The sequence below is a fragment of the Peromyscus leucopus genome, chromosome 16_21, assembly GCF_004664715.2.
Source record: "Peromyscus leucopus breed LL Stock chromosome 16_21, UCI_PerLeu_2.1, whole genome shotgun sequence".
NCBI lineage: Eukaryota > Metazoa > Chordata > Mammalia > Rodentia > Cricetidae > Peromyscus > Peromyscus leucopus.
Genome location: NC_051084.1, coordinates 44,667,158 through 44,693,024, shown reverse-complemented (window position 1 = coordinate 44,693,024; position 25,867 = coordinate 44,667,158). Strand labels below are relative to the sequence as shown.

General features: G+C 46.3%; 1 protein-coding gene across 4 annotated transcripts in view; it reads left to right on the top strand.

The window, feature by feature from the left end:
- Positions 1 to 25,301, top strand: part of Tgfbrap1 (transforming growth factor beta receptor associated protein 1) — a 54,103-nt gene extending 28,802 nt beyond the window's left edge. For all 4 annotated transcript variants that reach the window (XM_037200026.1, XM_028865810.2, XM_028865811.2 and 1 more), the window contains 10 exons: positions 4,444 to 4,638; positions 6,895 to 7,049; positions 11,146 to 11,228; positions 12,564 to 12,905; positions 14,697 to 14,754; positions 17,298 to 17,441; positions 19,725 to 19,871; positions 20,659 to 20,818; positions 22,233 to 22,666; positions 24,638 to 25,301. In XM_037200026.1, the coding sequence (XP_037055921.1) occupies positions 4,444 to 4,638; positions 6,895 to 7,049; positions 11,146 to 11,228; positions 12,564 to 12,905; positions 14,697 to 14,754; positions 17,298 to 17,441; positions 19,725 to 19,871; positions 20,659 to 20,818; positions 22,233 to 22,666; positions 24,638 to 24,814 (1,895 nt within the window). In that variant the 3' untranslated portion in view covers positions 24,815 to 25,301. The remainder of the gene's footprint in view (positions 1 to 4,443; positions 4,639 to 6,894; positions 7,050 to 11,145; positions 11,229 to 12,563; positions 12,906 to 14,696; positions 14,755 to 17,297; positions 17,442 to 19,724; positions 19,872 to 20,658; positions 20,819 to 22,232; positions 22,667 to 24,637) is intronic.
- Positions 25,302 to 25,867: the final 566 nt, after the last annotated feature.

The following is a 25,867-nucleotide window of genomic DNA, read 5'->3' as shown; positions in this document are numbered from 1 at the left end:
CCTCCTGTTTTATCATATGTAACAGACACACAAATACATATGTGTGCTTGTATTTAAATATCTGTAATATTTGTTGTTGTTGTTGTGTTTTCAGTTTTCTTGTCTCGGTACCATCCAGGGCTCATACATTGTAGTTGGCTGATAGATTTGTTAAATTTTATTTTTTCTTTAGATCCCTCCCTCTCTTTTTACTTTTTTCGTTAGCTTTTCCTCTTCCCCTTCCTGAAGGAGTTGGATGGTTCCCTACACTCTGGAACTTTGATAGCCTCATCCCCATAGAGTGGTTTAACATGCCTCTGTGACCCCTCAGACCTCTGTTCACTGCAAGCAGATAACTAGGAGATGTAAGGGGGGTTTTGTGCTTACTTTGTGGGGGAGGCAAGAAACTTCATAGTGTAGGTACCTCTGTGGGAGTTTGCATGGCTTCCTCCCCTTTGTGATGATAATGGTTGTTGATGACCATTGCCTGGTCCATGCCATCATTAGGCCTAACAACAGGCAACACTGTGTTTCTGTCTGTTCTTCCCTTCATATACCACTGGGAATGCCTCTGGGGAGCAAACTTTCCCTTCCTTAACCACTTGGCATCCCCTAGGCACTGTGTATGAAGTCAGGGTGAGACATTAAGGTCTCGTCTATCAATTAGCAATATTTTTTAACGATCCTAATAGAGCTTACATGGTGGATTCTTGAACCACTTTGCCATGTCTGTAGAAATCCGAGGGCTTCACATTTCATATGTTCTTACACCAGACCTGGTGTCAAGCCACTCTTCCCCAGAGCCCTGCTGCTTACAGACCAGGGTCTGGGTGCGGGGGCTCTTGTCCATGGACAGTGCTGAGAATTCCACCCTTTTAGGATAACTGCATCATCAGGTCATGTTAGGACCCATCCTTCTGTATCTTAGTGTCACCTTGCCACCACACCAAGGTTTCACCTGCATCTTCCTGTAAGTTCTGTGAGCTAGATTCCCCACAGAGGACCCAGCCTGTATCCTGCCCACATCTAGCCGCCTCCTTAGGTAACCTATTTATTGTTTGTTTACTATTATTAGTAGTAGTTTTGCTTTTTATTTCAGCAGATTTACACTGAGTGTAATGAATGTATGTGGGCTGAGCTGGGTATCACCATGTCTCCTCTGGTAAGGGTTATTTTATAGTCTCCCTGGTGACATTGGCAATGCTCTTCCCCCAGGCTTGGCCAACAGAGTATGCTGCCAGACTTTTGTGTCTTTGGCAGCATAGCACATTTTCCTGTGAGCAACACTGAGAATTCCTTATGTTTAAGAGTCGGTTGTGCTTCTTTAGGTTAGTAAATAGGGATTACCTATTTTGTTGTCTATTTTTAACTCTGTGTGTGTGTGTGTGTGTGTGTGTGTGTGTGTGTGTGTGTGCGCGCGCGCGCGCGCACGAGCACGCTACAGACTAAACTCAGTTCCTCATCCATGCCAAGCCCATGTCCCACCACTCATTGAACCTCACCCCCACCCCAGACCCTCTGTTATCCCTAGTATTGTTTGGTATTCTTTATATATCTGAAATACCAACATGTTTGCCACTTACCTTTTAGGTATTTGTTTCTAATTTTTGCCTTGCAAAAATCTCTTTTTACAAAGTTCTGTATAATCCAATGTATTGACTTTTTAAGTTATTTATGATTTTGAGTCATAATTGGGAGGCTTCCCTGTCTTCCAGTTTATAGACAAAGTCATCTGTGTTTTCTGATATTTCCTATGCGGTCTCATGTCTCACCATGTAAAGAAGCAATTCAATTGCTGTTTTTTTATATGACTGTCCACTATGTCCACAAACAGTTGGCAGAGCCCTTCTCTTTGCTGATTTCAGTGGCTGGCTTTACTAGACACCGACTTCCTCATACCCTGGGTGTCTATCTGGAATTCCCATTTCACTCCACCTGACCTCGCGTGTTGCCCTAACTGCTCTGGTTCTGAAGGCTTCACAGGGAAACTGTTAGAGTCTCGTGTTCCTTTCTTGGTTATAGTGTTAAGTTAAAGGAGATGGCAGTCGTCTGTTACGTGTCATCTACATGAGTGTCATGCTAAATGCTAACCAACTTACTAACTTGTCATTCTGCTTGTAGAGAATGCAGTTATAAGCACGTAGAAAGGGTATTTGTAAGGTCTCTTACATATGCCTTCTGTAACTAGAGGTTCTACAAATAGCATTATCACCCGGCTCCAGAAATCAACAGCTCAAACAAATTACTGTCGAGATTATAAGTGCACCTTTCAGCATGACACCTATTTTTATTCTTTTCTTCTGCCTTTCTCCCAGAGTGTAACTTGTGACCGCTCTTGTCATACGAGATCATGCTTGACCTTTTGTGAGGCAAGTTTACCTAACTTTTTATAGTACTTTAGCCATACCCCACCTTGATGGCGCTTCTCAGACAAGGGAAATAACTCAGTTGTGTGTCATGTTACATGGGCCTAGATCACAGGTGGGCTCGGACCTAGAAGGGGCATGGCCAAAAAGAATGGTCTTAAAAGTTGGTGTGCTCTTTCCAAATCTCTCACGCTGTGTACTGACAACACCTGGTATAAAAGGTAGTATAAAAGCAACAGACTTCATCACCTGCTTGGCCAGAAGAGAGTTAGCTAGGGCACTTTAGCCACAGACTAGTTAGTAGCCTCTTCCTAGGCGGTACTTTTCTGACTTGACTGGACCGTCTCGTTTGCCAGTTACGACTCTGTTCCTTCACTCCAGTGAAACTGCAGAAGCCGTAGTTCTTGGCATCTGTCTTCTGCCCTCTTTATGTCAGAAACACTAGCCAGGGCCTCTGCACTGTGTGATTCCCTTGAGAGGGTGGGTGCAGTGACCCTGACTAGCAGTATGGAGAGTCTCCATCTTATCATGGAGTCTCGTTGCTTGGAACATGGCTTTTTCACCCAGAGTTTAGCAGAATCTCTTTGATCTCTCATGCTCATCCCTTTGCCAGTCTGTACTTCCCTCCTGTCTTGGAGGTGGCATCACATCACCAGCTGTGCTGTTCATTTCTTCTTTGTTTTGGCCTCTTTGGCTGACTTCCAGGGACAGCACTAGCATTCCAGCCGGGCCTTCATGCATAGCTGTGCTGCATGCACTCCATCAGTGTTTTCTGATGCTGTTCTGTGTACTTGGGCATTACTGTTTGCTGTGGTCAGGACGTGTGTCACCAGAGGGTCCCCGTGTTAGAGTCGTAGTCTCCAGGTGACAACTGGAAAGTGGTGGGTCCTCTAGGACAGTGGCTTTCAACCTTCCTAATGCTGTGACCCTTTAATACAGTTCCTCATGTCGTGGTGACCCCCAACCATAGGGTTATTTCGTCTCCACTTTGTAACTGTAATTTTGTTACTGTTATGAGTTGTAATATAAGTATCTGTTTTCCTAAGGTCTTAGGTGACCCCTGTGAAAGGGTCATTTGACCCCCAAGGGGTCATAACTGACAGGTTGAGAACCACTGTTCTAGGAGGTGGAATCTGGAGGGAAGACTTAGGATGGGCCTTAGAAGGATTGGGGGTGGGTCATCTAGGTTCCTCCCTCCCCACTTTTCTGGGTTTGCTTCCTGCCTCATGAGCTAAGTGGCTTTTTCCTGCTTCATGCTCCTGCTAGGACGTGGTACCTCAGCAGAGACCCAAAGCCATGGGGCTTTCAGCCCCTCCTTTTATACCTGCCTCCTCTCCAACCCCGTTATAACAGAAGCCGCTTGATTGCTTCCGTGGTGTCTAATCATTTGGAATAAACACTGTGATGCTTTCAAAAGTTAAAATGGATAGATGCCTCTTGGTCAAAATATTCATCTCAGTAATCCCTAATCAGTGCCTTATGTGCAGTATAGATAAACTGTCACAAGTTTACTATGGACAAAGGCTTTACAGCAGTCTGTCTTGAATAAACAAACCAGTCTGTGTTATAGCGTGTGTGTTCTTATAGCATATATACATTCTCAGTGATAAGGGGGTAAAACCAATTAGCAGTGCTCAGGCCTCGACTCTAAGCATAGCCAGCTTCTGAATGGACTCTTAGTAGAGTGCTTAGCATACAGTAGGTGCTCAGTAAATCTGTGTGAACAAATGTGTGAAAAAGAGCTTGAAGCATAGAAGCCAGATGAAGTAGTGGGAGAAAGCCTGCCACGCTACCAAGCAGTTTTCTTTCTCCTGTGTGGGGAACATTTCATTTATAAATGGGCGCGTGAGTTCAATGGAAATATTTCAAAATCTCATTTGTAATTGCAAGCAGACATGATATGTATCCTGAATAAGGCCGTTCTCTTTACGGTGATGAAGTCATATATGGTTCTTTGCACATGAGTATATTCTATTATTGTTTTTGAAATGCAAGCCTGTCGGAGAATCCGAGTGAGCCAGTTACTTTTCACCCAGTCATTTCTATGGCAAAGAACACCTCATAGTTATTTGACAACACCTCCTTTCTGTTTTCCTAGGCATGTTTGCCACCGTGGCTGGGATTTCCCAGCGTGCTCCTGTGCACTGGTCGGAGAATGTGATTGGGGCGGCTGTGTGCTTCCCCTATGTCATAGCGCTCGATGACGAATTCATCACGGTTCACAGCATGCTGGATCAGCAGCAGAAACAGACCCTGCCCTTTAAGGAAGGCCACATCCTGCAGGACTTTGAAGGTACCTGTTAAAGTAGAAATCTTAACAGCATTTTCTTTCCAGGCCTTCTGTGGTCTTTCTACGGTAAGTGATACTGGGGACATATTAGGAGCTGGGTGGGCCTTATGCTGAGAGAAGAAACACAAAGAGCTGGAGAAATGCCTTGTGTTTACACGCACTTGCTGCTCTTGCAGAGGACCCAGGTTTGGTTCTCAGTACTCACACCAGGCTGCTCACCGCTGTGTGTGTGCACCTGTATATGTGCACCCCACACAAATACAAGAAATAAATCTTTAAAAAGAAAAGAAGACAACCGTTGTAATGCAATTTCTGTGCTTCAGGAACAACACGGTTAAGGGCATGAGAGGCATTTCAGTAAAGAGCCACAGCGGTTTAAGACTCATGGAGTCTGGACATGGAGTAGGCCCCCTGGGGAGTGCAAAAAAAAGAACTGATTCCTGGAGAAATCAGGGAGGGCTTCCTGAGGGTGACATTTAAGGACAAATAGGAGTCAGCCAAGCAGGTGTATGCAGAACCTGCTGTCAGAGAAAAGGGTGTGTCTGAACAAGAGGTCCCACAAGTGAGTCCTTGGTGTGTGTGGAAGTCAGGGGGAGAGGCACGCCAAGGCTGCAGTGTAGTTGGGCACAGTTGGCAAGTGGCCCCAGTGCCGTGTGCTCCAGTTTCAATTTCCCTCTGTCCCATTTTGACCATTTTCAGCCCTCCAGAGAGCTGAATGAGAGACGGAATGAACCACTGTAGTCCCTTCACCTAGCCTGGAAGCCGGTCTGGGTTTTGCAGCATTGCTCATAAGGAGGTGGAAGACACTGACCTACCTCAACACAAACCTCCTAAGACTATTGTAGCTAAGATGTTGATGTTGGTTCTATAGTGCCATCTGCTAGCCTGCCCATATTCATGCCCGAAGAATGGCTTTGAGTGTTTTTAATCTAGATTCATACCTTGTACTTGCCATTTGAAGATCTTTTTGTTCTCCAAACATTGCCTTCCTGGTGTCCAAGATGCTGCAGTACAACCTTAGTGAGACGTGTAACCCCCACCACGACAGGGGTCAGCTCCAAGGAAGCACTGACACATGAATTGGAGTAACATGTGCCATCGTCCCTTGGTACGCACATGGACAGGTTACAGGATCCCTCTTTCAATGGCATGGCTTAGCATTAGCCTAGAACCTACACACATGCTTTTGCTGGCTTTGAATCATCTCTAGATTACTTATACCACTTAAAGCCATGCAAATGCTATTTAAATAGTTGTTACTTCATGTATTGTTTAGGGAATATGGAAAAAAAAATCTACCATGTTCGGCTACAGATGCAATCATTTCTTTCCCAAATATTTTCAGTCCCCAGTGGGTTGAACCTGCAGACTCAGAAGTCGTGGCCATGTAATTTTCAGATACAGAGGCTGGCTGTGTGCTCAGGTTGTGGGACTTTGAATTGACTGGTACACACTTGCATGGGGCTTATTAACGTAGAGGAAGCCATGTAGCCTGTCTTTTATGGGAGCAAAGAGTCTCCTAGAAAGAGTGGTTCCAAGTAGACAGCCAGAAAACAAGGAAAACCACTTTGGTTGGTATACAGAGCCAGAAGAAATCAGTTAACTACTTCATGTGAACAGGGACTACTGAACTAGGAGAAGGTTCAGAGTTTAATTTGAAAGCCCAATGGAACGAGCTAGCTTGGACTGCAGTCTTGATCTTCCACAGACTTCCTGTAGAGGGTCTTGGGTACAAGGGTGACAGTGATGGGCAAGGAGAGCTGGCAGGATAGTAGGGAAATCAGCAAGTGAACTGAAAGACTAGGTGGTATATGGATGGACGGGAAGCATGAAAGATCATCTCACAGTTCCAAGTATTACATTACAATCTTGGCTTATGTAAACCAACTCTGGAAGGAAAAGATTGTCAGTGAGTGTTTGGTAGTGTTCCATGATGGAGCGCCACAGCTCCGCTGGACTCTATCACGTGTCTCCTCTGGGTTTCTCAATCAATGGGCACTTTCATACAGAAAAAGGGATAAAGAGCACATTTTATTCTTTAGCAATGTGACGTTAAAAGTTGCCCTTCCCAACAGTTGTCAGTGTGGGTGGAAGAAAAGGGAGGCATCATACCATAATTTCGTTTGGGATGGTATTGGAGAAGCTGGTGGGAGTGATTAACAGATCAGATAAGGGCTGAGCATGAGGATCACAGTAATGCATTGCGGGAGGCAACGCTCTTCCCGTTCCAACATTAATGTTTTTTTTCTCTTCCCTCAGGAAGAGTGATTGTTGCCACAAGTAAAGGAGTTTACATCTTGGTTCCATTACCTCTGGAAAAACAAATACAGGATCTCTTAGCAAGCCGGAGAGTGGAGGAGGCTTTGGTTTTAGCAAAAGGAGCCCGGAGGAACATTCCAAAAGAGAAATTTCAGGTTGGTAATTAACTGGTCCCAAGAAAGCATGCCTGCAAGCCACAAGTTGGAAGCATTCGGTTTTAACCACATGCATGGGGCTCACTCTACATAAGACCGTGTGCGGAGTTTTTGTACCCGTTGTATAGTTTTTATAACACATCTCACCTGCCGTAGGTAAGGAAGCAGTTTGCAGAGCAACCGAACAGCTCTCCTGCAATTGCACAGCTAACATGGGAAGGCCAGCTTGTCAGTTTCTTACTTGATACACTAGACTTTATTTGAAATCAACTCCCTTCTTCAGTCACCTTCTGAGAACAGTTATGAATGGGATCCTTATAAACTGGCAGAGTGAGATCAGGCCACTGGTCTCTGATTTTAGAGTTTGTATTTGTTGGGGTTCAGTTAATTTGCATGTGTGTCCTCCCTGTAGACTGTGGGGGCAGGGCACATGCATCCAGGATACATGCAGTCCAGTGCATTTGTAGACCACATATTGTCACGTTGCGATGTCAAAAGGTTGGGTCCCCCTGAAGAGTCGGTCTTTTATCATCTATCTGTAGGAATGCTTTGCCCACTATGTAGATAAAATACCTCTCATTGCAGGAGCTCAGCCACTTCCTTTCCTCAGAAAACCTTAGCCTTCCAAGTACAGGAATCACAAGCACAGATTACTACATATGGCCAGGAGAGAACACGCAGTACACTAAAGAAATATTAACTTTAAATGTTATTGATATAAATACACCCCAAATCAGTCACATTCCCTAAAATTCCTACTTGATCAGATGTGTCATTCAGGGCACTCTACCTACTTGAGAGTGCTAAAACATGTTAGCTGAACCTGGAGGCATAGACCTGTAAAGCTAGCTACTTAGAAGCCTAAGTTAAGGGAGCCTCAAGTTCAAGGCTTGCCTGAGATAAAGAGTGAGTCCAAGGACAGCCTGGAAATTTAGGGTAACCCTGTCTCAAAGTAAAAAGTGATGTCACTTTCCTAGCATGGGTGAGGCTTTAGGTTCAATCCCCAGGGCTACAGAAAGAGCAAAAACAGAACTCCACAAACAACCCAAAACCGTGGTGTTGTATAGACATTCTATTATCAGGAGAACCAATCACTAACAGTGCTTAGAAACTACAGCCAGTCAGATTCTACCCATGATTGATTGCTGTGGCAGAAAGGATGTGTTCGGATGTAAGCTGCCTCATAGAGCAAAGAGTAGCTTCTGCCAGTGAATGAGAAGAGCCTGTGTCATATAGATGGTTACTGAGAAGTTCTCATCCCTGCTCCTAACTTGCTGAAGTGGCACTGACCTATTGGCATTCAGCAGGGGGCAGCAAACACAAAGGCACAAACCTCTGACTGCTGGTACTTTTGTTACCTTACCCTTCCACACAGTGCAGGCAGGCATGGCTGTGGCTGAGTGAAGAGGAGCTGCATGGGCAGTGTGCAGCCATGGCGTGTGTCACAGTTGCTGGTGAAGGGGCGTCCTGGCCTTGTACAATCCCATGTGCAGTGCACTCAAATTACATAGCATTTCCGTATGGAAGTTTTCAATGTTCTGTGTCTGGAAGTTTGCTTTTTCTCCTCTGCCCTTTTTGATGAGAGCAAAGGTGCATAGCCAATATCCGATGAAATCGCATGAGTTCTCTTGCTCCCCAGCCTGCATCTGATCCCTGCCTTCTCCCTGTATTGCAGCAAATTCAACTCTCTTGTTATGTGGGTGTTATTTTCCCTGAGCTATGCAAACAGCCGTGTGTGTGTGTGTGTGTGTGTGTGTGTGTGTGTGTGTGTGTGTGTGTGTATCCAGTCCCATGCACATGCCACTATTTCAAAAGATGCTCCCCATCCTCTTTTCTGGACATATTTTCTACAGCTCATGCTGCCCCTATGAAGCCTGTGTCTAACTCATACCTCCCAACCCCAAGGCATCATATAGTGAGAGTAAATAAATGCACTGGCTCTGATCTCATCTTCAGCCACAAGAAGGCCACTAGTGCCATCCTATGAAGACTTCATGACCTCATCCAGAGCTATCTGCATCCAGTGCACTGCCCCTCCAAACACTGTCAATGTGAATTTGGGTGTGACTTTGAGGACTCATTCAAACTCCTTACTAATAGAGACCTGGGAGTTGGTGGTGGTTCTGTCTCTCTCCTGGCATGGAGGTCAGGGCATTTAAGTCTGGGAGCCTCAGAAAGATGCTGCTGTCACTGATTTCTCTGTAGCAAGCCTGAATATGGCTGAGAATTCCCCCACACCTGATAGGTCCATTTTGCTACAAGGATGACCCATGCTACTTCCAGAAACAGAACTGCATAGTGGGCAGCAGGACTCTGCTTTCTGAGTATTGTTATAAGGTGGTATAGTAAGTCCAGTTGTTAGGTCAGAAATGGCTGTTTTCAGAGAAGAGACATAAAGGCAGATGGAGAGAAGGGAGACAAGCAGTTAAGCAATGTGCTGATCTCAGTGCCCCAAAGGAGCTGTTGCTATGCTTGGAGAGCTCTTTAAAACCAGAGTGAGCTGGGGTGTAGCTCAGTCAGGAGCAGAACACTTGCCCAGCATGCACAAGAACTTCAGTTTGATTCCCAGTGATCCAAATGAATCCACAATTCACACACACACACACACACACACACACACACACACACACACACACACATGAGCAAATACACACACATACCACTGAAAAACCTTTTAGAGTTGATTTGAGAGAAGAAGATTGTTCTAAAAAACAATAGAATGTGTTGATGCGGTCTGGCTTTAGATCATGGCTCAATCATTTATTACTTTAGTCACTTGGAAGTAAAAACTCATCTCTAAATATAATTTCTCATCTTTAAAATGGGGTGGGGGCAGTGAGTGACAATGATTTGTTTAATGAAAGTGGACCAGGGAATCCTTCAGATTAATAATCCCTGAATTAATAAAAGAGAATTGATAAGCTGGTGATTAGGTGCTCAGGTAAGTAGTGAACATACCTTATATTCAAGGATTTCTTGGCATTCTAAGTAAGAAGAGTTAGTATCAGAGAGCGATGAAAACCATCTTCAGTTGGGAGACAGAGTGCTAGGATGATATTGTTGGCATACTTGAGAACAAGCAAGATGTGTCCCAACTCCATTTCAGACAAACCTTCCCAGACCTCAGAAATGGACAGTGAGGGAAGGGAGGAAGGGACTCACTCTCCTGAAGTGTGCACATGGGCTTTGTTTGTTTGTTTGCTTTTTGAGACAGGGTTTCTTTGTATAGCCCTGGCTGCCCTGGAACTCACTATGTAGACCAGTCTGTTATTTTATTAATGTGAGCAGAGTATTTCCAAGAGATAAGAGCACTTCCTCAGCTTCGGCTAAGAGGGTCCATGTGTCTATGTAGTACTTAAGTTTAACTAGCCTTGTGTCTGAGGAATGTTATAAGAAATACTTCTGCAAAGCACTTTCAGAGGAGTAGAAGATGCCAAAACTCCTGAGGTTGTTGATTTCCACCTGAGCAACCAGAGGTTGAAGCAGTCACAGAAGCCTAGTGAATTGAGGAGAAGAGGGGTGAAGCAGTACATTAGGGGTTCATGGATACAAACCTATGAAGGGGTGTGTGTGTGTGTGTGTGTGTGTGTGTGTGTGTGTGTGTGTGTGTGTGTGTGTTCAGCTCCTGCTCCGTAGAGCACTTCCGTGCACGCACAAGGCTCTGGGCTCCCCCCTCAAGTACCATAAGAAGGAAAGATTTGCATTTGTACTGAAGATGTACAGACTGTTTTCTTGGGCATGCTACCCTAAACTACATAGTATAAGAACTGTTTATATTGGATTTACAACTTGCTCGGTATTACAGGTAATCTAGACATGACTTATAAAGCATGTAGGATGATGTGCATAGATTCTATGGGGTACAATGCTGTTATATATGAGGGACTTGAGCATGTGTTGGTATCTCTGGGGCCCTGGAACCAGTGCCTTTTCACTACTGACAGATAAGTCCATATATTCAAGTACATTTTATTTTTTCTCTAGCTAGTAATGTGTTATCTCTGTGGAATAAGGTAAATTGGGTTGTGGCTGACAAATGCAGCCTAGCCCTTTGGTGATGGTTTTAAGGAGATAATTGATCCGTGTTTCCTTACAGGTAATGTACAGGAGGATTCTGCAGCAGGCAGGCTTTATACAGTTTGCACAACTCCAGTTCCTGGAAGCCAAGGAGCTCTTCAGGTAATTTGAAGTGTTGGTAGCAGGACTGTCACTCAGTGTCCCCTCTGCTGGGAACCTCCATCATCTGTGTGATTTCAAGGGGGGAATTGTGACTCGGCCAGATGGAGATGCAGGTAGGAAGGGGAAGGGCTGTGTGTGGTAGTTCACACCTTCCAGGGTGGTTCCTGGGCTCCAGCACCGCCTTATAAGGCCCACTGTCCCAATTCCTGAGTTGGCAGGCTGAGGAGAGTCCATGAAGGTGGCAGGGCTCCTGAGCCAGGACAGCAGGGTTCTGGTGTGGGATTGCTAAAGTGGATTCTGAGGAGCAATTATTCTTGCCTCCTTTCCAGAGGTTTCACTAGAAGCTAAGTTTAGAGAAAACAAGGGCTTCTGGAAAAACCTATAAAACATTTTTGTTGTTGTTGTTTTTTGGTTTTTTGAAACAGGTTTTTTCTGTGTAGCCCTGACTGGAACTCACTCTGTAGACCAGGCTGGCCTTGAACTCATATAGATCTGCATGGCTCTGCCTCCTGAGTGCTGGGATTAAAGGTGTATGCTGCCACTGCCCGGCCTATAAAAACTTTTAAATTATCCTGTAGACTTTCAAAATGGTATGTACCCAGTTAGCCCACTCGGGAAGTGAGTTTGTCTTTAGGAGGACAACTGTCTGTCATTCTGATGGATCCTGTAGCTGTGGAGCTCTCCTGTGGGCCCTCACAGGCATTCATTTCTTCTCTTTGTCTTCTTTCCCCTTCTCTGGCTCTGGGTCTTCCTGACCCACGTGTGTAGGAAGCACACTTTTGTACTAACACCTGCCCTCGTGTCTGTCCTTTTCTCACACCAGCGTGTTCCTGAGTGGGTGTGTTGGGGCAGGGCTGTCTGGTACATTGTAGGGTGCTCAGCCCTGGATCCTACTGACTGGATAGTAGTAGCACAAACCAGGTTAGGATAAAGACCCTTATTTAAGCACCACTGAGCAACCTTTTGGAATTTAGTATCAGGAAGTTACTGGTTTCTGAAGGTCCATGACCCTGTCCTGGCTCAGATTGATGCCACATTGCTTTTGGATGGGTCTTTCTTGCTCAAGGAATCCCAGGGCTCATTGGGTTTTCCTCACAGCTCAGGTGTCTTGATGTTGCGATCCCCGGTCATCTGTATATGTCCCTCACCCTTGTCTCTACTCTTTGGAATCAGGTTTGGTACTGTTTCACTGGCACTAGCAACTTAGGGTGATCACTTGGACATACTTGTCCTCATTGACATGTGCCGACAGGCACTGCCCTCCAGTGTTGTGTGTGTGCCTATGTGTACTCTCTCTCTCTCTTTGCTTCATTTAGTTTGACCCTGTAATTGCAGAAGCAGCCAGCTGGATGTCCGGGAGCTGATCTCTCTCTACCCCTTCCTGTTGCCCACCTCCTCTTCCTTCACCCGGTCTCACCCTCCTCTTCATGAGTATGCAGACCTGAACCAGCTGACCCAAGGCGACCAGGAGAAGATGGCCAAGTGCAAGCGCTTCCTCATGAGCTACCTGAATGAAGTCCGCTGCACAGAGGTAGCAAATGGCTACAAGGAAGACATAGACACGGCCCTGCTCAAGCTGTATGCAGAGGCTGACCACGACAGCCTCCTGGACCTCTTGGTCACTGAGAACTTCTGCCTGCTGACGGACAGTGCGGCCTGGCTGGAGAAGCACAAAAAGTGAGTATTCTCAGCCCCACGTGGTGAGCCTTCCTCTCCAGCCCTCTGGCACCCCATGAGGCCCCTCAAGGGGATGCTGTGAGACTGACTCAGCCAACATTGTGTTTGGATTCTCAAGGGTCCAGGCAGCAACCACCAAGAAGTCATTGTGACACCAGGCATCCAACGGTCCTTGGATGACGATGTTCTCCTGGTCTGAGGGGCCTTGGAGGACTTCACTCTTGTGCTTGTTCATGTTGGAGAGTACAATGTGAATTACCATGAGCTTTGTTAGTAAATGCAGCCATTCAGAATGTCCTGTTGTCAGACTAGGACCCACCCTTAGAAGAAGTGCATACTTGGTAGGATTAGTGCAATTGAGTCACTCATGACCAAATTGGTTAGCTAGGTACCTAAATAAATAGCTGAGCCTTCTTGATCTTGTTGATCATGGTTTGAACTGCCTTTATTATGCCTAACAGTTAGTAGGCAGCCCTAAATCCATGGCCAGTGAACCCACAGTGGCCAGCTTGCTTATGGCTGGCAGCTCCTTGGGGTTTCTATATGTGATTTTTTAAAAAGATTATTTTCATTTTTTGTATATGTACATGTCTCTGTGTGGCTTTGTGCATATAAGTGCAGGTGCCCACAGAAGCTAGAAGAGGGCATTAGTCCCTTGGAGCTGGAATTAGCAGGTTTTGTGAACTGCCCGACATACTGCTGGGAACTGAACTTGGGTCCTCTGCTTAAGAGCCTCGCCATCTCTCCAGGCCTCATGTGACTTTTGTTTAGAATTTAAAATGAAAAAGAACTCGTGAAGATGTGGGACCGCCATGCCGGATCCCCTTTGATGACTGAGGTGGCATGTGCTTCCCTGGCAGTGTTAGCTCGTTCCATAGCTTGCAGTGAACACATGGAATGGTGGTTGGAGGTTGCATATCTCTTAACCAAAATGCCTGGACAGAAAAGTTTCCAAATTCAGAGTTTTTCAGATTTTGGATTTTTTTTTTTTTTTTTTTTTTTTTTTGTATTCTTTAGCAGTTTCCTAATCTGAAACCCTAAAATCTAATATGCTTCAAGACCTGAAACAGGCTGGGGAGAGGGTCCGTGGATAAGGCATTTGCTATATAAGCATGACTAGAACTTAGACTCCAGAAGCCACATAAAAGCTGGGCACGTGTGGCAGCCTGCCTGGGACCTGCTGTCTCCTAGACTATGCAAACTGCTGGGCTCCAGGTTCAGTGAGAGACTTCACGAAAAGAGTGGAGAACGATAGAGGAAGACGGCCGAACGCCAGGCTTGGCCTCCTTCCATAGGAACATGCCCCCAAACACATGCAGACTACACTTGGGATAACGCACACGCGCTCGCGCACGTGCGTGCACATACACACACACACACACACACACACACACACACACACACACACACGAAAAAGAAAATACCCTAAGCTTTTTATTCATCGAGTTTGCCCTTAAAGTTTCATGTTTTGGCATGTTGCAGATTTCACGTTTCAGATTAGTGCTCCTCAGCCTGTTTGGTTTTAGATCCAGAGCGCACACTGACACCTGGTGGCAGTGACTCAGGATGTTGTGTCTGTAAAAAGTCACCTAATGTTCTTAGAGATTTCAAAGAGAAGGTTCCAGCTGACACTTGAATGTCTTGAGATGTGGCTCTCTAAGGGAAGGAATGGACCTCCCCGGGGGTCACCTGATGAATGGGAAGAAGCCCATGGGCAGAGTGTGAGCTGTGCATGTCCCACCCAGACTGTGCCAGGTTCTTGCTTATCCTTCCCATCCTTTCCCTTTCAAGGTACTTTGCCCTGGGACTGCTGTATCATTACAATAAACAAGACGCCTCTGCTGTCCAGGTGAGTTCAGAAAGATCTGAGTGGGTAAGAGCACCTGCTGTCCAGGTGAGTTCAGAAAGGTCTGAGTGGCTAAGAGCACCTGCTGTCCAGGTGAGTTCAGAAAGGTCTGAGTGGGTAAGAGCACCTGCTGTCCAGGTGAGTTCAGAAAGGTCTGAGTGGGTAAGAGCACCTGCTGTCCAGGGCTTGACACCCTGAGTCTGAGCCTCAGAACCCTTGGTGTCAGGAGAACAGCTTTGGCAAGTTGTTCTCAGACCTCCATATGCATACCGAGGCACACGGGGCTTCCAAATTTATACACACACACACACACTAAAAACAAAAACAAAACACTTTAGTGTTATTAAAAGGCCAATAACCTTTAATTTTGTGTTACTTTTTGAAAACCTATCCATCAATAGAAACCACTTTTGCCTGATCTGGTCTTTTCTACAGAGAACAAAAATAATAGTGTTTTCAAAAGTGAACTCCTTGGGAAGTGTTGACTTCAAGTCTCTGTACTTGTTCCTGACAAAAAGACCAAAAAGTAATATTTCTAAATCTCCTTAAAGAATATTACCAAGCTTGAGTTTGTGAAATTGAAGAAATGAAAAAAGGCTGATTTCCTTTTAAAAAATGAAAAGGGGGCCTGGAGCGGTGGCTCAGCAGCTAAGAGCGGCTGCTGTTCTTCTGGAGTCCATTTCAGCTTCTGTGTTGGGTGGCTCACAACCTCCTAACTCCAGATCCTAGGGACTCAACACCCCCCCCTTCTGGCCTCTGTGGGCACTGCACACATGTGGCATATGTACACACAGACACATTCATACACATCAGTGTGTATTTAGAAAATTATCACATAGTAATGCACATATTTCTTGGATTCTGGGTACTACTAGTCATGTGCTTGCAGTGGAAGGTGACCTAGTCATGGTCACTGGTGTCCCCACCTTCTTAATGGTTCCCCATCTCTGCAGTGGGAAACTTGGAGCTCGTCTGTAAACAGTGCTTCTTCTGTTCACCCCACTGAGCACAGAACACTAAGGATTATTTCTCTAACTGTATTTTAGTAATCCATATCTAACTTCTCCCTGCCCACCCCCTCCCTGCTCTTCCTAACTAATATCCCCTGCTTTTCATGACTTTTATGAAATCAGCTTAAAAATGTGATAGTTTTGCTGAGCCAGTAGGCATATGACATCACCTTAGAAAATTAAGGCAGCAAGTAACAGTTGCATTTATGATTTCCACTGTTAATAACAGCAACCATTGCCAGTGAACTGGGCAAATGCTTCCCTTACAGCATCAGTACAAAACCACCGCTGGTCAAGTTCATGCCCCTGCTCTGTGGAGGAGCTGCGGTGTGAAGGCCAGCAGGGATGCTGGGCCTGAGTTGAATGGCATCGATTTGTTAGCCTTGCCTCTTGGCTTGCACCTTACAGCTTTCCATTGATCTTTACAGAGCATCTTCTCACACCCTGGGGATATGTGCTCTGGTCTGCCCTGTTAGGCCTCAGATTGCATTGGGTGCTAGTTTCCTCGTGAGCTCGTGTAACGTGGGCTTCCTGACTTTGACCATGCCTTCGTGAGTCTAGTCTGCGGCTACTTTGCTAACATATCACAATAACATAATTGCAGAGCGAAGAGAACAGGAAAATGAGTTTCCATCAACACATGCCTCAAAGGCCAAGAGCAGATTTGGATATTACAGACAGGACGTTTATTTTTAAGACATGGTAGCAGCATCTTTAGAATTACTGCACGTGTATTATGATGATGTTAGCACCGCTATAGAGAAAGATTTGCATACTTGAATAATATGGAGTAAATATTCATAAGTGGTGAAAGTTCCATAAAAAAAAATCAATACTTTTCAGTGGACCTTTGATTCAGTTATTTAATAACTGAATTCAGGACTGAAAAAACTAATGCACATTAAGCATCCTAATCAGTTTTCATGGGGAGTGTCACCACTATTTTGAATTACAGATTATTTTAGATTTTGTAGTATTTGCATGTACAAAATGAAATGTCTTGGACCAAAGACCTGAGCCTAAACTAAATTTCACTTGTGTCTTATACAAATAGCATGAAAGTAATTATACAATACTTTTTATAAGTCTGTGATCAAAACCAAGTTTGATGGTGTGGAATTTTTCACTTTTAGTATCATCTCACATCGTCACAAAAAGATTTTAGCACATTTGGATGTTCAGATTTATTTCTCAAAACAAAACCTAAAACTTAACTAAAAATTTACAGCTTTCTGTACTATAGGTAGGGGCACCCTTTATTCAAGATGCTAAGGACCGGAATTGTTTTAGACTTTGAAGTAATGCCTGGGCAGCGAGAGCCACTCCAGCCAGCCACCCAGTCTGCAGCCTTGAAATTCAGGCTGCACTGTCAACATGCTTACTGATGTTCAGATTCTAGATTTTCATGTGAGGGATGCCTCATCCTGTGTCTTTTAAAAGTCTTAAGAGAGTAAGAGAACAAAGTTTTTCTAAGATAATTCTACAAGATATATAACATTCTGGATTTAAATTCTCTTGCTTTTTATTTCTTTTCAGTTATGGGTGAACATTGTGAATGGGGACATCCAGGATTCCACACGCTCAGACCTGTATGAATACATCGTTGATTTTCTTACTTACTGCTTAGACCAAGAGCTGGTGTGGACCCATGCTGATTGGCTGTTGCAGAAAAGTGAGGAGGTTTGTGTTTCATAAATGCATTCTCTTCAGAATGGCTGGTATAAGACACCAGATGCCTCATCAACTTTAGGTGGAAGAGGGAAAAAAAGCTACACTCATTCTCCCCTGTTTACTTTGTGCCCCTTTTAATCCCTCCCTTTGAACATGAGCAAATGCCACAGTCTGCTGCTGCTGAGGTCCCATAAAACCCTCTTTCTGCATAGGCCTCTCTTAGAAGTGTAAGCAGACTAGCCTGCGCATGTTCCCAGTGTTTGAAAACACTACACTTCCCTCTTCACTTCCTGGGAAACAGAAGTCTGCACTTTGTTTTCTGGGATAGGGGCAGGTTGTTATCCTGCACAGCCTGGTCCTTTGCAAGAAGTAGCCCCCAGTCTGGGCCACATCAGGAAGAGCATCGTCCTCTTCTGTTTCCATCACTCCTGCTTAGAGACTGTGGGCATGGAGGTGTGAAGTGGCCTGAACATCACCTGGCTTGTCTTGGAGGCTGAAATAGGACAATAGTGAAAGAGCAACTCTTGGCTCTTGGCTGTAGACCATTGGTTCTCAACCTTCCTAATGCTTTGACCCTTTAACACAGTTCCTCATGGTGTGCTGACCCCCAGCCACTAAATTGTTTTGTTGCTACTTCATGACTGTAATTTTGCTACTGTTATAATCATAATGTACATATCTGACATGCGACCCCTGGGTTGTGGCTCACAGGTTGAGAACCACTGCTCTAAGCCAGGCAGCATGCTCAGGACAGAAGGACACAAACCTTAATGAGGCCCCACAGGTCACTCCCACAAAGGCAGCAAGCGTAACAGACCCATTTCCTTGACTTGCTTCGAGAGACAAGATCAGAGACATTCAAAGCAGGGCAGGGCAGACTCCTCTGCTGTCCATGCTACTTCCTGAACCAGGTCAGAGCCCTTATTCCATCCATCCTGAAACATTTTTAAATTTACATTTATTTATTTGTTCACACACATGTACATATATGTGCCATACTGTATGTACGATGATCAGAGGACAGCTGAAGCTCTCACCTTCCACCATGCATGTCCCAGAGATTGAATCCAGACATTCAAGTTTGGCAAGTAAGGCTCACTGGCCCCTCCTTGCGTATTTTTTATTCCACTCCTCCTTTACAGAGCTCTACACATGCCTACAGAACACACCAGCACATGCTCCTGTGGTGTGAATGCAATGTCATGGAAAGGATTAGGTCCTTTCCACTCACTGGTCAGTCATAGCCAAACACACAGTCTGTGTGCCACACGGTGGCCCACCACATGGCCGCTGTCATCTCTTGAAGGGCATGGTTCACAAATGGGGTTAACAGACCTTTTTTCCGGGTAATGGTGGTGCACATCTTTAATCCCAGCACTCAAGTGGCAGAAGCAGGTGGATTTCTGCAAGTTCAAGGCCAGCCTGGTCTACAGAGCAAGTTCTAGGATGGCCAGGGCTGTTACACAGAGAAACCCTGACTTGAAAAACCAACTAACCAAACAACAGTAACAACAATAAGAAAACAAAGAAACAAGACAGAAAACAAAAGGAAAAACAAACAAATAACAGACCTTTTCAAGGTCATGTAGGCAAGCAGAGCTAAGACACAAATCCAGACTTGTAGCTGTGTTGCATTTCTTGTGTTTGGGGTTCATGGGGTATGTGGGTATGTGTGCATGTAAACCTGTGGGCATGCAAATAATACTTGCACATGTAAGTGCACAGGGGAGCCCAACAAAGTGTAGTGGCCTTCTTAGTATTTCCTCAGAAGGCAGAATTGGTCCAGGGTGCTCCTCATGGCAGACATGGAAAGGCAGCCTGGAAGCCATTCAGGTACCACGGACTCAGATGGCAGACTAGCAGTAAATGATCCACTAGCCAGACAACGTGTTCAGAGAGCCAAGAGCACACTGCGCTTTCCTGCTTCCTGGGTTCTCTCGCTTAAGCTTTGCAAGGGACAGTCTTGGTAGGATAATCCTAACAGCACTAGAGTTTGTTGTGTGGCTGTCACGGTCTGTTACCAGGGACTGCTCCATTCTGTAGTTTCCAGTCATTCTAGAAGAATCCCAGCAAAAGTGCCAGCCTCATTCCTGCCTGCATTATGCCCTCTGGTTGGTCTTTCTCAGGACCTCTTGCTAGACTGTTTTCTTCCAAATTTTTGAGATAAGTGTGACACATGAGAAGCTGCCCCTGCTTAATACCTCAGCATATTCTGCACGATTTTAGCCAAAGCGTGAATGTTACATGACTGAAGGAGGGATGAAGAAAACTGAATTGCTGCTCTTTCTGCAGATTGGAGTTCAAGTTTTCACCAAGAGACCTTTGGACGAGCAGCAGCAGACTCGTTTTAATCCGGATGACATTATTGGTTGCCTTAAGAAATACCCTAAAGCCCTGGTTAAATATCTGGAGCATCTTGTTATCGACAGGAGACTGCAGGTGAGCACTCTGAGCCCAGACTAAGGTCTCTGGCTACAGTGTCACTCACAGCTGAGGAAGGGGAACCTGACTGTCACTTTGGGGCAGGTCATGTGCCCTGGTCACTCAGTCTGTGCTTGTTGATTACTTGAGGGCATACGAGCCATTGTGAAAGGCACCAGAGGGATCAGAGGTGGACGTGTTTATCTCCCGTCTCAAACCCGCTCCACTCTCTTTTCTTTTTGTTCTTATCCGCAAAGGAAACGGGAAGCTGTGTTGTATACAGAATACCTAAAGCCTTTGCCCCCCAGAATGAAAAGTAACCCTTCGTGTGTCCCCCACGTGTGTTAGTCATCTTTCCATCATCATGACAGTTAACTTAGAAAGAACAGAGGTTTCTTTTGCCCCACAACCCTAGAGCTTTCAATCTGGGCAGGTTGTCCCATTCCTTTTGATAAAGCAACTTGGCAGAAGAGGGCAGTGCTGTGGCCGGAAAGTCAAGAGGTCAGGGCCAGGCATGTGTTAACATTCCACTGTCCCTGTCCTGGTCCCACTCCTTCCCATTGGCTCATTCCCTTCCAAGTCCCACCCCCACCCTCCAGTAGCAGCCCCTGGATATTCCTTAACACATGGGCTTTAGGGGCACATTCAACATCCAGACTGTAGCAACCTGACTGTAACCCCTCCCTCTGTGTTGGGGTTCCTGGGAGTTTTCCAGTGCCCTGATGGTGCCTGCCCACTAGTTTGAGAATCTACCATGGCCTCTGTCATGTAAACACTGTGGCTGATGCATCCCTGATTTCTACAGAAACAAGAGTACCACACCCACCTGGCCATCCTCTACCTGGAAGAAGTCCTGCGGCAGAGGGTAGCCACTGGCCACAAGGATGTAGAAGCCACTGAGACTCAGGTCAAACTCCGGAGGCTGCTCCAGAAGTCTGACTCTTACCACATCCACTTGTTGAAAGGTGAGCATGAGATTGTATCCCAGTGAGAGACTTCTTCAGGGCTGGGACAGGAAGCCGTTGTCCCAAAGTATAATCTTTGGGTCTCATGAGGTGCTTCCTTGAGCCCCTTTTCCTCAGAGCTGACCTGATGAGTTTTAGCTTGAGCTTTAAAGTTGGATCAAGGATTCAGGTCCTTCTAATGATCTCAGTACCTTCATCAGTCAGTGTCCCTGCCGGGGTCATGTGAACCCCCACGGGTTTCCCTGGTCTGCAGTGCTCAGCCCTTCAGGAAGATGTCGTCGTCTGAGCAGAGAACCTGTGTAGCTCCTGCCTCCACCTTTGTGCCTCTCTCTGTGCCTTAGATACGGCAGCCTCCCAGTAATTACTTCCTGCATTCCACTGTGAGGAGAATGGTGGGGCATGTGTGCTGTGGTGTCTAGCTGCTGCTGTACTTGACACAGGCTGCACAGCCAGCCCTTTACCCCCAGGCCGGTAATAGCTGCCTGGGGCATCAGGCCTGAGGAGCAGCCCATGGTGACCAAGTTCCAGATAGATACCAGTGCCTATCGTTTAGTATGAACCTTGGCCCTCACCTGAGAGTTGTCCTGGGAATAGCCCATTGCGGCAGGGAGAGATCTTGTGTTGTCCCCTATTTCACAGCCCACAGGGGAGCAAAGTGACCTTGGTCGTGAGACTCAGCCCATCAGCCCGCTAGGGGAGAGCCTTGATCAGCACTGACACTGCCCCAGGGCTGTGTCATTTTCTGGAAGCTTAGCTGCAGTGGGGGACAAGGAAAAGTTTTTATTTCTGTTCCAGAAACTCATTGGATAATACAGACAAGATTTTTTAAAAATACCTTGTTCCTTTCAATGAAGCATATTTTTAATTGGAATAAAGGAGTTGAACATGGTCTTTTGAGTAAAGTGGATATTTGGATTTTATCCATGGGTTCTGCATCTGCAGATTCAACCAAGTGTGGTTTGAAAATATTTCCCCCTAAATATCATAGCCTTATAGTCAGCCACATTTACACTGTATCCTAAGTCCTCTGGAGGTGAATCTTAAGCATACATAACTTGAAAACATTACAGTACCCTGAACACAGAGGGAGGGACAGCTGATCCCCTGTGTGTGTTAGCTGTAAGATATCCTCCTGGGAAGACAGAGCGATGCTAGGTTAACTGCAGACCAGGAGCCAGTGATGTTGAGGGGCCTTTTGAGACCAGACTCACCCGTGGAGTCTGTCTTCAGTTTTTCTATGACTCTGAGTCACCAGAGGAAAATCCAAGGAGCCACCTCCCTCAACCACCTAGGTGGCAGTATTTAGCAATGTCTAGGTAGCCAGATAGCCTGCTCTTGCTGAGGCTGCAGGAACAAGCAGGTGAGTGCAGCCAGCCAGCCCAGTCTGTTACTGAGTGCCAATTTTGTCTGACAGAGAAGATCCAGGGTGCCGGCCTGCCCATGGAAAGCGCCATCCTCCACGGGAAGCTGGGCGAGCACGAGAAGGCCCTGCACATCCTGGTGCATGAGATGGGGGACTTCTCTGCCGCTGAAGACTACTGCCTGTGGGGCTCCGAGGGTCAGGACGCAGCCTGCCGTCAGCGCCTCTTCCACACACTGCTTGCCATGTACCTCCGCGCAGGCCCCTCTGCCCATGAGCTGACGGTGGCTGCCGTGGACTTGCTGAACCACCACGCCAGGGAGTTTGACGCCACCCAGGTCCTCCAGCTGCTGCCTGACTCCTGGTCGGTGCAGCTTCTCTGCCCGTTCCTCACGGGGGCTATGAGGGACAGCATCCATGCCAGGAGGACCACACAGGTGGCTCTTGGCCTGGCCAGATCAGAAAACCTGATTTACACGTATGATAAGGTGAGTGCCCAGCCTCCGTGCCAGCTTGCTTCTCTGTGAGCCCATATTGCATGAGAGGTGAGTTTTTCACCTGTGATAACATGGTCTTGGTTAGTTCTTATTTCCACTCTACACGTATTGATTGCTTCCACCAAGATACAGAGCTCTGTGTGAGCAGAGGCAGAGGCAGAGGCTGCACTGGCGGGCAGCATCAGTGAGACATTTTCCATTGGGACACTGGTAATCATGAGAGTGTGTAGAAGTGGCGTGTGCTCATTCACTATAATCCCAGCACCTAAGAGGCTGGGCCAGGAAAATGGTCAGGACCTCAAGGTCATCCTGGGTGCACAGTAAGTTCCAGACCAGTCTAGGCTTCAGTGCAAGACCCTGTCTCAAACAAAACCCGGGAGAATGTATAGGGAAGGCTAGTAGTGTCTGAATAGTGGTGCTCCCCAGACACATTCTTTACACCTTTTGGAGCACTTTATGGCATCATGTGTGGTGTCTTCTGGTGTCCTCTATACTGCACAGAGGAGAAAACTGAGCCTTCTGACAAAAGATCCCAGAAGTATCTCCTAGGCCAGTTCAGAAACTCACATTCTCTTCTCCAAGATGAGTTCCATTTCTGGAAACCCCACGTGGCTGGCTGAAGAGCAGGAATCATGTTCTTTTCCCACACAGAGGTCTTCCTTAAGAACCTGTGTCCTGGGAGACTCAGTCTCACCTCTTGTCTTTCTAATTCCTTCTTGACTCCCAGCACATACATGTCCTGGCCATGTAGCATGCTGTCTTACCTTCCATCCTTGACACATGCTGACCCCACCACCTGCAGTATTTGACCTTTTTCTCTGTGAATACCCAGTCAGCATTTGACTTGCCTGTTTTTCTCCACCTCAAAGCCTTAAGCTTTAGGTTTTTTGCCTACCCACATCCCTTGTATGTGCATTGACAACTTCCTCTCTTACTTTTAGATTTTGAGGGCAGGGGCCTTTATCTATGTTTTCCTAGTGCCAACCCTGACAGGCTTCAGGGCTGCATGTTGAGGATACTAGTTGGTACAGGAGAATTCCCTGAGGTGCTGCTTACCCCTGTCAGTGGACTTACTTGCCCAGACTGACAGCTTGTATAAAGAAACCTTAACTTACACAACTCAAGTCTTCATGATCAGACTAGGGCCGATAGTGACAGGTACTGTTTCTTACTGACTTCCAAAAAAGGAAATTGTGATGTGGGAATGTGCCACTAATTAAGTGACTGTGACCAAGTCCCTTTTTATTTGCAAATGAGGGTCTTGCTTGGTCCCACTCAGCTCTGATAGCCATGACTTTGTGACAGTCCGGGCTTAAGACAGTCAGTGCCTTGACATTGCTGAAGGGAGGAGTTTGTGTAGAATTTTCCAGACACACAGTGGTTACTTTAAGAAAACTAACTCCAGGGGCTGGAGAGGTAGATGACTCAGAGACTAAGGGTGTTTACTGCTCTTGCAGAGGACCAGGGTTCAGTTCTCAGCACCCACATGGTGGCTCACAGCTCCAGTTCCAGTGATCTGATGATCTTTTCTGGCTTCTGCAGACATGTGATGCATGTAAACTCATGCATCACACAGATAGACATATAAGAATGAATAAATAAATCTTTAAAAATAAAAGGAAAGCAACTCTGCCACTTTCTCTGTCTGCTCATTAAGAATGGTTCTGTGCCGGCGGTGGTGGCACACTCCTTTAATTCCAGCATTCGGGAGGCAGAGGCAGGCGGATCTCTGTGAATTCAAGGCCAGCCTGGGCTATAGAGTGAGTTCCAAGACAGGCTCCAAAAGCTACACAGAGAAACCCTGTTTCAAAAATCAAACAAACAAAAAGAATGGTCATTGCATTCCTCATGTGCTATGTCAAGAAGTTGATGTGGCGCAGTCCTGTCGACGGTCATAGTCCACAGCAGGACGTGCATCCACCCTGGCTCAGCAGCCTCCTCACTCTTGCTTTCTGTTTGCAGATGAAGCTGAAGGGAAGCGCAGTCCGGCTCTCAGAGAAAAAACTTTGCCAGCTCTGCCAGAACCCTTTCGGTGAGCCTGTGTTTGTCAGATACCCAAACGGAGGGCTCGTGCACACCCACTGTGCTGCCAGCAGACACACGACCCCCAGCACACCCAGCCCTGGTACTCGGACTTGAAAAGCATGGTTCCAGGCTGCAAAGGGGATTCTGAGCTCTTTTCCAACCTGCTTTGTGCCAGCCAGAACAAAGGGAAGGCACCCAGGTGCCAGGGAAATGCCATCCCTGTGAAATGAGGGCTCCTAACCACTGATTGTTCTTTGTGTGAATGTAAATGGAAAAGGCCTGAAACCCTGAGAATTGTGACAGGCCAGAGACTACCCGTCCAGGAGGTTACAGTCATCCAAAGCACAAGCCAACTTTGAAAAGCAGGCAGTGTAGCCTGGGTGATCTGGACACAGGTGGGGTCTGGAGATGAGGTCCACCTAGCTCAGGTGAGTGTCCAGGATGCAGAGTCCTGAGGTGGGCACCTCGCCTTATGAGGAGGTGTGCTCTTCACGTAGGCTCCGCATCTGCCCCTAAGGTGGACATAGTTTCTGTTCTTCCCATCCACTTGTCAACCTCAGAACCCCTCTGTCTTGTTGACTTAAACACTCACTTGTGTGAAGTCCCATGCTCCTGACTGCCTAGCACACAGAGATCTGTGTGGAAACAGAGAAAGCTTGAAGCAGGCGGGGTGGTGAAATGACTCAGTGGGTAAAGGCGCTTGCCACCAAGCCTGACAACCTGAATTCAGTCCCCCTCAAGTGGAAGGAGAGAACACACACACACACACACACACACACACACGCACACGCACACGCACACGCACACGCACACACACAAATACACACATATAAGGGGAAAAAAGAGATCTAAGTGGGAAGCTGCTTTGCCCATCCTCAAGACTGCAACAGAAATGGGGGCCCAGGTTGTATGATGGCCCAGGGACAGGTTTGTTTCCATGCACTCGACTGGAAACACCTTGATGGGCATACACGACTACATGTTTTCATTTGAATTCATACTATCTGTAGTTTTCTCTCGTTTGGAATTTCCTCAGTCATAGTCATTACAGAGATCTCTTTCCTCATTAAAATGTACCTCCTACTGAATACTTGGGAAACGCAAAGGGAAATGTGATGAGTAAAACCGATGGGCCTTCCAGGAGAGGCTGGCGTTGGCCTCCGCCCT